Source organism: Artemia sp. Qi Xiang Cuo, chromosome 16, assembly GCF_049724085.1.
Source record: "Artemia sp. Qi Xiang Cuo chromosome 16, ASM4972408v1, whole genome shotgun sequence".
Classification (NCBI taxonomy): Eukaryota; Metazoa; Arthropoda; class Branchiopoda; order Anostraca; family Artemiidae; genus Artemia; species Artemia sp. Qi Xiang Cuo.
In genome coordinates this window covers 35,492,738-35,503,193 of record NC_142809.1, presented here as the reverse complement: position 1 = coordinate 35,503,193, position 10,456 = coordinate 35,492,738, and the positions used below count along the sequence as shown (strand labels likewise).

Below are 10,456 nucleotides of genomic sequence, written 5' to 3'. Positions count from 1 at the left end.
AGACGTTTGAAAAATACGTTTTTGTAGTAGGAATAGTGAAAATCATTTGGAATAGACCCCATTTCCCCTAAATTGTGTATCGAAAACTTAGATTTGTGGTGTAGCTGTTGAAGAGAAATATCTTTTCACAATCAACCATGTGTCACGTGAGGTAAAAGCAAGTGTTTTTAAGAAATTCATTTTTTAAGGAATAGAAAATATATATTGCTTGCAGTTTAGATCGAAAAAAAAAATCAGTGATATTAAAATAGCTATAAAGGTATTAAACTAGCTATAAGTATAAATGATTAAAAGCAGTTTTATTAGCGAGTTATATTAAAAATAGCAGATTGTTTGGAACAACTAAATTTCTTCTGTTTCATTGGTTCATTATTTTTTCATGAGATTCTACATAGAAAAAGCTGTAGAACATTTTTGGTATCTATATTTTACCGTGTTTAACATAATACTTTAGAAACAAGAAAACATGTCTAACAACTTTTATATTACTCTTCCTGCTAATCAAAGGTTGCGCTTAAGTGTTTTTTAAGTAACTTCTGGTCCCTTGTGTATCAAGATGTCTGATTTGTCGCATGTCTTATACCTTATTTCATGTAAGTTTATTGCATATGCTGAACTTTAATTTGGCAGAATCAACAGAATGTTGCGGTAATCTCTTCAGAAGCACTGTCCCAAATGGCTGCGCAGCACTGACAAAGCTCGTTTTCTTAGGGTACTCAATCCTCTGGGTAGTCAAAATTAGTTTTGTGCCTACATGCTTACTTTATCATCATGGAAAATGGTAGGAAGATTAGGCTCTGCAGAAAGAAATAGGTGGACGTAATTGTAAAAGACAGTCATCGACAAAATATTGAACCGTCAAAACTCTCGTTCAAAGGCAGTAGTTGGTCTTTGATGGTGCTGCGATCTGCCCAGTAGCCCTATTCTGCATCTTTTAGAGCTATGCCAAGAGTTTTCTGAGCGCCAGTACAAACCCGGCAGCCATATTCTGGAACAATGAAGGTGCTGTTAAATATATGAATGAGCATGGTGCATTCGTTTATCATTTTTGTTCCGTCAAATGTTAATGCGTTACTTATTTTCAGACCAGGAATATGAGTCAATGTATGAAATAAATTTGAAAAAAACAAAGTATTAGGCATAAAACTTATCTTAACGTAAGTACATTGCCTTTCTAGATAACAGTCCCTAAACCAGGGACGCAAGTAAATAAAGGCAAGAATAAAAAAAATTCCCACTCTCTTCTCTGTGTTGGCTGTACTCCCAAAACTTGAAGATTGTCGTGTATTGTCAATGGAGAAGACCTTTAAGCTTAAAACGAGCAATTCCGAATGAACAAAATAACGAAATTTTTAAGATCGCCACTCATGGTTTAAAAAGAAATTTAAAGAAAACTTCAACCTCTTATCAAATTTTTTCCATCTCTGCAGCACAATATGTTGAGATTTCATTTTCTTCATTCATATTTTAAAAAGATTTTGTCGAGGAAAACGGCTTGCATGTTGATTCATTGGAAACCATAACAACTTGTCAATATCTCTGCAGTCTTTATCTGGCTAGGCTGCTTAGAGCAATAAATTTTGATAAAATAGAAAACGATACTTGGGAACCGTAAAATAATGGGACCAAAATTAAAAAAGGTATAATTCACCGTGACTTAGAAAGTTATTATTTTTTAGGTTATGCAGTTTAATATTTTAAAATAAGTTTTTCTCGTCAGAAGTAAGAGCGCGAGTATACTTCAAACATTTAACTTAAATTTTATGGTGATGAAAATTAGTCTATTTCGAAGAGGGTATTTGTATCCCATCCCAACTCATATTCTATATATTTATTTTCGGAAATAAAATCTCACATTTAAGGGCTATTTGATCATATGATGGACGTGTTAGTAAATAAGGCAGATCGAGGTTGTCTTGAAGTTACAGAATAGAAGCAATATTTTAACTTCTTTAATCTTTTTTTAAATTTACTCAATTTCAGACGTATGACTGTAATTCTACAAGGGACTCTTATTATTTAAACATTAAAGCAGAATCATTTAATTAGACTAAATCATCAAAAAATAAATTTTTAAACGCTTAAATGGAATGTTTAATAGAATCCGGATAAATCTGGATATAATAAAGATTATTTTAAATTTTGAAAATTGCTTCTTAATCTTCCACCTTGAACAAAACACCCTTTCATACGAGTAATTTTGATGTTTCTGATAAAATTCCTGGTACAGAATAATAAACTCATAGACTTAGTCTATGCGTGTTTATTCACTCACTCGGATTCTACTCGATTTTTTTTTGCTAATTGTGTACTTTAATTTGCGTTTTTTTTTATTGCTACTCCTCCCTTATGCAGCGGTATATGTGTGTTATAATTAAATTAATTGACAAACAAAGATAGTTGATTAGATAAGAAAATATTCATTTTTCAAAAAGTTTTTTTTTGCTTTTGATGGAATCTCTATAAAATCTATAATTTCAGGTTTCTAATTTTTGAAATTTGTAGGTAAATATCGGCTGCACTTATGCAGCGCCACAGGAAGATTTACTTCATCATTACGTGGGTGAAGCTATACATCCAGCCAACAAATTTGTGATGGGACTGCAAATATTCTGAACACAATTCCCTTTGCTAACAAAAAAGAAGACTTTAAACACTTTAAAGTAGTATGTAGGGGATTTCATAACTAAACCGTCAATGCTATAGTGTCTTGTTGAGTAGTCTGGAAATATCCTTTCCGCCAAAAATTTCACATTTTGCCAGTAAAATATTCAAGCTTTCGTAATATTTCCATGCTTAAAATATGCATTTTATAATTATGTTAGTAATTGTTTATATCCAAAACAGAATTCTACGTATTATCAGAAAGGAATTTTTAAGAAGCCAGTGGGACATAGTCCATATTTTACATTTTTGAAAGTCTTCGCATCAATGATATTCTTTTCGCACAAGGATACTCTTTAAAGGAAAAGGTTTCTTCTAAAACAGCTTTCCCAAGTTGTTTGTGCAATTGTATGCAAAAATTTTTTTTTTTACATATGTGATTCGATAAAAATATTCTAAAATGCACCAAGCACAGACAATACCAAATAATTATGGATAATTTTTTTACAGTTACAATGGATGTGTTAAAACTGAAATAAGCAATGAACCTCCTTTGAATTTTCTTCACTTATTTTTTGTATTTTGCCAAATTGAACTAAGAACGGCTTATATAAAGATTACACATTTCCAAAAACGTGCCTAGCAAAAGGCTATGGCAAAAGAAAATGCAAGGGAAAATTTCGTTTATCTTCTTAATAAACGGCTTTAGTACGGGTATTTTCTTGGACATCTTGTGTAAAACCATATGACATTCTTTATATCTGACACATGATATTGTTTGCATATGTTTACACAATATATAAATATAAACATATACCAATTGGTAGAGGTAAAAAGCAATATTTGTTTTTCCTTGCTTAAGTTTTTTTTCAAACAAGATATGAAATAAATAGATATGAGTTATTATGTAGTAGGCTAGTTTCTCTAACCATGATTTCACCTTGGCAAGCGGTTCCAAATTGCTGTATCACAACCCCGTAATCCTTACTCACTTACCTTAATTCAGAAGTCTACCATATTACAGTGGCTCGTGGTCCGAACAGACCAGGGACGGCCAAACGCCTATCTAGCCCTCGATATTCATTATTTGCTCAACAAAGTTAAAGGACAAACCACTAATTTATTATTAGGACGTTGATTTATAATTTTGACAATATATAATGAAAATAATAATCAAATAAATTAATATGGATCGATACAGCTTACTATCCTGATCCGGTCCCGGTCACCAAACAACTACCTTCACTACAAATATACTGTTCAAAACTGACTCAGTCCTTCGAGGTCTTCATACAATTTCAAAGCTGACAATTCTTCTCCTGATGGGTTTCATTGGCTGAACATACTTCATTACAATTATTCCATCGATAAATGAATCCTTCGAGGTTCTCATATAATTTAAAAGCTGACAATTCTTCTCCTGTAGGACTTCATAGGCTGAATATAGTTCATTACAATTATTCCATAGCATGTTAAATATAATGCTATGTATTATAATGTTACGCTATATATTTCACACATATCATATGCATGAAATATTTCATTTTAGGCTGGGTCAAACCTCAAAATGAAAAAAAAATTTTGTATGTAGCAGCTGAGATATGAACATTTACTATATATATATCTATAAAAAAAAAAAAATAGAAAAAGTTCTGATATATTGTCGTGCCAAAAACTTAATGACACATTTAGCAGTTATATAATTTATTGGAGAGTCAATTTAAAGCTTTTAAATACTTTACGGTAGCATTGTTTTCTCCTGCAACAAACCAGATAAGAGAACGCCTTTGTTTACAATACAAGACTCTTTTTCATAGTCATGGAACTAGGGGTATTCATTCATAGCCCATTTACCTCCAGTCTCCTATGAGCATATTACCGCCTCTGTAAACATGAACAGTACATAACAGACACGTTAGAAGAAGGTTTCTTTTTTCTTTGTGACGTATTTTAAAGAAGTGTGATACACGACCTTTAGTGTTAGGCAAAATGTTATTTGCTTTAATCTACGTTTTATATACCTTTTTATTTGGTATTTCTTGCTGCTTAATGTGCAAATTACTTTGTTGCATGTCAATCTGCGAAATTAAAAAAAAAAAAAGTTAAGACAAATTTCTGACATTTTCCATTTAATTTTTTTATGCTCCTTGTTTTTGTCATTGTATTGTCATTTTATATGTCATTGTTTTTGTGAAATATGGTCGTCTTGACTTGAGTAGTTTGGTGCTAAGGGTAATTGTGAGTTTTGATCTGAACATTATTGGCCTTGATAGGAACATGATAAGTTGATAGATTTAAAGTATTATTTGGCCATGACAAAACACATCAAGGGTGTCATATATATAATATATTGACGCTATATACAAACACACATGCATAAAAGTCTGGATCAGTGTGTTAAATAAACCTGAAGATCATTTACTAATCAATCACTAATTGCCTTGAGGAATGGTGACCCTTAGAGTAAATGTAGCCAAGAAGTCGACATAGATTTTACTGTTTCGGCTTCGCATGGCTTCGACCTGAGGTGAGTGGTTATTAGTAGTTGTAGAAGTATCAGTAAAGAAAAACTTTACAAATGCGAATCCAATAGTTGAAGCCTATGGAACAAGTACGGAACTCTTTAAAAGATTTTTTCTGAAAATTAAAATTCCCTGATTCTATCAGTGATGGCTAACAGGTGATGAAGTGCTAACAGGTTAAGCCAGTTTTCACAAAATTGGCAGGTAAAAAATGAATATGATTCATGAAATCATTTGAATCAAGGTGATTTGATTTGGCATAACATTGTAAAAATGAGGTATCATTACATAACTTCAAAAATTAGGATAATCAACTTAATTGGGCTAACATGGGCAAGAGATTGTCGACTGTAGGACTTTCATAATCTATACATTGGTTTTTGTCCAGGCCTTGAGGTTTGTATGATTCAGGCCTTGATATATTGGACTAGTCTTACCGATGTTTTATGTCTAGAAAATAGGCCGATTGATGATTCATGGGTATTTCAATAGACTCCGTTTAGCTTCCGATGCACCTTTTGCAACTGTTATGCCTGATATTTCGTCAGATATTTGGACTCGAAGGGAATTGGATTTTGCTGAAGAAGAGGTAGGAATTGTTTTAACTCGTTTGTCATCAATGACGCATTTTCAATATACACACTGTATTTAAACAACAAGAAATAAAAAGCAGTCGTATTTGTCAAGTAAAATTTCGTGTCCAAAGAAAAAACAATATTATTAAGCGTAAAAACAGTACAAAAAAAAAAAACTAAAATACTTACAATAGCAATAAGATAATCTTGATTGTTCTATTTGATTTTGCCGTCCTGATTCCAGTCATGTAAAATGAGTGGCATCTTAGAATTTACCTGGTTCTCAAAGTTTTCCGATTAGTACTACTGCAAAATTAAAAATATATATATTCTCTATAATGCTTTTCTGTGGTGAAAAATTGCTATAACTGCAAGAATCTTTAAGTTCAGTTACTGCAAATTTAAATTAAAAAATAATAATAATATTATCTAAAATGCTTGTCTCTGGTGGAAGACAGCTGTTGCGTAAAAATTCTTATAGTTACGGATCTTATGTCATCTTTTTTTTCTTGAAGGATCCAGTGAAATAATAAAAATTTTTGTATATGTTGTATAATAGAAATTTTTGAATATACTTGTATATAAAAATCATGTTGAAGTTTTGAAAGAATATATGAGTAGATGCCAAGTTAATGATTTTTTTCATGCTTTTAATTGCTTTTTTACTCTTGACCATGAATATTTTGAAATTTGGCAGTTCGCTAAATCGGAATTTCCAAAAATTAACCATTATTGACTTATGGTGGGAAATGGAAATACTTATTTTTCGAGGAACTATATGTTTTGGATCTTTTGGAAGCCAATATGACCAAGTCATTTTTTTATATTCGAAGGTTGGGCTGTTGAGAAAAGTAATTGGCCCGTATCTTTGTACGGTTGCAAGGAACTTCCCTTAAAATTTGACTAGTACCTGACATAAGCTTTGGTTTTACCCTGAAATAATAAACAGTTTTGAAAGGCTCATTTGAAGTCCTTTCTAAATCTAATTTAGAATATTTTGAGCTCTACAGCACAAGTTATAAATAATAATGAAAAAAAATTGCCACCAGATAACTCGCAGGGAAATGTCAAGTCCATCAATGTCATTTTTTTTTTAAATTCCATCCTCTTCGTATTTTACTGACTTGGTCAAATTGGCTTTTGAGCAGTCTATATCCGTTAAAGTTGATATTGGCCTTTGCAAATTATTGAACTTTTTTTTAAGAAATAACTATTGACTCTTTTTGTCATCCAGTGATAAATTGTATGTCTTAAACAGTGGTCTGATAAAGACAAACTATGCAGTAAAACTGTATATCAGCAACAATTATATTACCTTATGAGTCACTTAAAAAAGGGAACACCGGGATTGAGCTTAATTCGTGCATGTTCCAAGGTTTTACTTTTTAGGGAAATTACTTACTTTTGAAATATTTAAAAAAAATGATGTTTTTTAAATTTATTTGCATGTGCTGTAATTTTGGGCTGTTAAGGCTACTGAGAAATTCCTTATATTTTATTTCTGGTTTGATGGCTCGTGATAAGCAGAACAGTTGAACAGTATAATTCCTTACAGTATAAGTCCTTAATTCCTGAATGCATACGCGAAATTTCAGACACCCAAAGTTTTGTGCTTTTATATTTATAACAGTTTGGTTATCTAAAATATCATGGACTTCCCTAATGTTGGCGAAAACCATTTCGATGTAAATGTCTTGAAAAAAAACGTGTTGCTCTAAAACCAAACTGGTTTGGATCAATCTTGTATTTAGTATTATCATCGAAAATTATAATGAAAGTTTTTGATAATCTTGATCTTTTGAAATGGGTATATTGTTAATTTCTTTTGGTAACTTGGATTTGAGAGCTGGAGAAATAAAAGCTCGTTAAAACAGGATTACAAGATATTGTCGCTATTGCCCTATTTAAAAACAGCGGCTAAAGGTATCTCCACTACTGACAATATGATCATAGTTTTAAGCTGTCCTTTTATGCTTTTCTTCTTTTTTTAAAAATTCAACATCGGTATTTTTGAGAAAACTAATTTTTTAACTTCCAATTTTCGTGCATTACTTTTATGTTGGAGACCAAAAGATAACAAATTCACGGGACTTATCACACCTTAACGATCATATATGATAATGTGATCATGGTTTTAAGTTGTCCTTTTATGCTTTTCTTCTTCTTTTTAAAATTTAACATCGATATTTTTGAGAAAACCAATTTTATGCTGGAGACCAAAAGACAACAAATTCCTCGGGACTTATTACACATTAACTCGTGGAATTTCTTCTGACTAACCGGAACGGTGTCGATTTAACGATATATTTTTTTTAACTATTTTTTTTTTATCATAGCCTTTTTTCTGATGCTTTAGGATCTAGTAAATTTAAAGATTATAATGTTTCATTTTCAGGAAATTCCAGGGGTAGTAAAAATCAGGCTCCAGGTATACAATCCAAATTTACCAGGGAATATAATACAATATGACTACCTTGAGGGTGCATATGTTTTCGTGCCTCCTGATCATACAATAGTCTTGTACAATCATGAACCAATGCTGATCAGGAAAGCGATCCTGGCTTATACTGCGAGTAGTTTGAAAAACTCTCCTCAGAAATCAGTTACAAAAAGGCAAAAGTAAACAGTGTATCTGGAAGGCGAAGAAGGTATCTATTTTTTCTAAAATTGTATATGAGATATTTAGTGTAAAACTGAATAAAAAATTAAATTTCCCTTTAGATTTGAAAAGAATAAAACCCTTTAAGATAGTATGTGACCTAACTTAGGTTATTCGATGAGTTCCGAACCATAGGAAAAACTGTCGAGAGAAGCCGGACGACTTTTCTCAGGAGGAATTTCTTTTAGAAAAGTGAAAGAAAGATCTCAACTATTTTTTATAGAACTGCTTACCTACTTGTGAGAGATATTGCTGTTTTCTTCTTTTCTTTAGATATGTACGAGGGATAATGCCCCTCCCCTCTCTAAGTTCTAATGACTCTTATTTAGTTATCTATTATTTAGTACAATATATCTATATATTACAATAGTACGTCCAATTAATAAGGAACAAGATTGCATTTAAAGCTTAAATATTAATGGAAAAATAAACATAGACTCAAGCTTGCGATTTTACGGTGCTAACTATGGTTTTATGAACTTTGTATCCATATTTTTTATTCAATTATTTTGAAGGGAATATTCACCCAAATCCACCAAAAATACTTCAGGCGTCTTCCACAGTAGACTCAGATGAAGAGAGTATACCTGAATCAGGAAGTCAACAAGCAAGCTATTACGATACACATGGCGAAGAAGAAACAAACAATGTCAATTTATTACATGCTTCAAAGGGAGAAGATGGGAGTGATTCTGAGTCAGAGGTCACTGAAGCAGGATTGAGCAAAGTTAATCTTTTCAGCCATTGTGAGAGAGGTGTACAGACCACTATTACCAGAAATAAAGTAAGTTCTCTCTCTCCATCTGTCTGTCCCCGTTTCTCTCTCCCTCCCTTCTTTTTCTTCCCTTTCTATTCTTTCTCACTCCCCTTCTCTCTCTTCCTCTCTATTTACTGAAGAAATTTTCGCTGTGTGCTATGAATCAGATGTCGTTGGCTTTTTGCCAGCTTTTAAAGAATTCTCAAGCTGTAGTAAATGGAAGCAAAATTAGCTAAAGTATTTTTTTTGCGAACTTAAAAGAAGTAGATTGAAATGGTTCTCTGGCCAAGATATGAGACTTGGGATAAATAAAAAACTTTCATTCATCCTATGCTGAATACTGTTTTAGCTTTCTCTGTATTTATTTTTAAGTCTAGGCTACTATTGTCTATAAAATAAACTTACTAATCCAGAAAAAAAATCAGGCTTATTGCATTTGAATATAACAGCGGAAAAATTTTTGATGGACTGTTATATATTAAAGGGCTGGGATGGTTTATGCAGGTTGCTAGTGATGACAAAAGGTGTTAAGTTTCAATCCTGAATTTCACAGATAAGAAGAAAAATCGAGGAATCTGTTTTTGCCTCTGTAGTTCTATTAAGGACCGGTTCTTTACTCAGCGAATATTTTTAAGGTATCCAAGAAATGATGAGAATTTGTTTCAAAATCTCCGTTTCCCAAATATTATTTGGCTGAAAAAAAAGACGATATAATTTTGTTCGGAAAAAAAGGTATTTTGAAAATACCTTAAGGAGAAAATTGTTTAAGAGAAATCAAATTGAACCAAACAACTGAACTAACTTATTCTGATTGTGTGGGTTGTAAGTCTACGTTGTTTTTTTTTTAATTTCACAGAACGCCTTTTTTGCTTATGAATCCCAGGCAATGTAAGTAATAGAGAAGTGGCCTTTCATTTATATATTAGAGGATGAGGGTTTCTTATTTTACTTCAGACGACATGGAAACTCCAGGCAAAAACTGAAAGGAAAGCTGCAAAAAATATCCGTTTAAGACTCGCATAAAATTGCTGAGTTTACATCCTGAGTTAAAAATTAACGTTAAAAACAAAATTGGAATTTATCAAGATAGTACAACTTATCAGTTTATGATCATACTTCTTACCATTTACCTGACCTTTAAAACAAACTGATACGAATTTAGTTATATTTTATTGTTATACTAAAATCAATAGTTTATGAAAAATAATATGAATAATAAATAAAAAATTTTATTTACTTGGAAGCATATTCAGTCATTATTTATAAGATAAAAACTTTGAAATGTTAATAAAATATTACGAGCATATTTTTAAAGCATCCCCAATTTTTTTTTATTAAC

The 10,456-nt window shown here is 31.6% G+C and overlaps 1 protein-coding gene across 1 annotated transcript in view; it reads left to right on the top strand.

Moving 5' to 3' along the window:
* Window positions 1-10,456, top strand: part of LOC148942838 (dynein axonemal intermediate chain 1) — a 49,750-nt gene that overhangs the window by 3,695 nt on the left and 35,599 nt on the right. Inside the window, exons 2-4 of the mRNA XM_089102372.1 lie at window positions 5,581-5,715; window positions 8,097-8,274; window positions 8,876-9,144. Coding sequence (XP_088958498.1) covers window positions 5,581-5,715; window positions 8,097-8,274; window positions 8,876-9,144 — 582 coding nt within the window. The remainder of the gene's footprint in view (window positions 1-5,580; window positions 5,716-8,096; window positions 8,275-8,875; window positions 9,145-10,456) is intronic.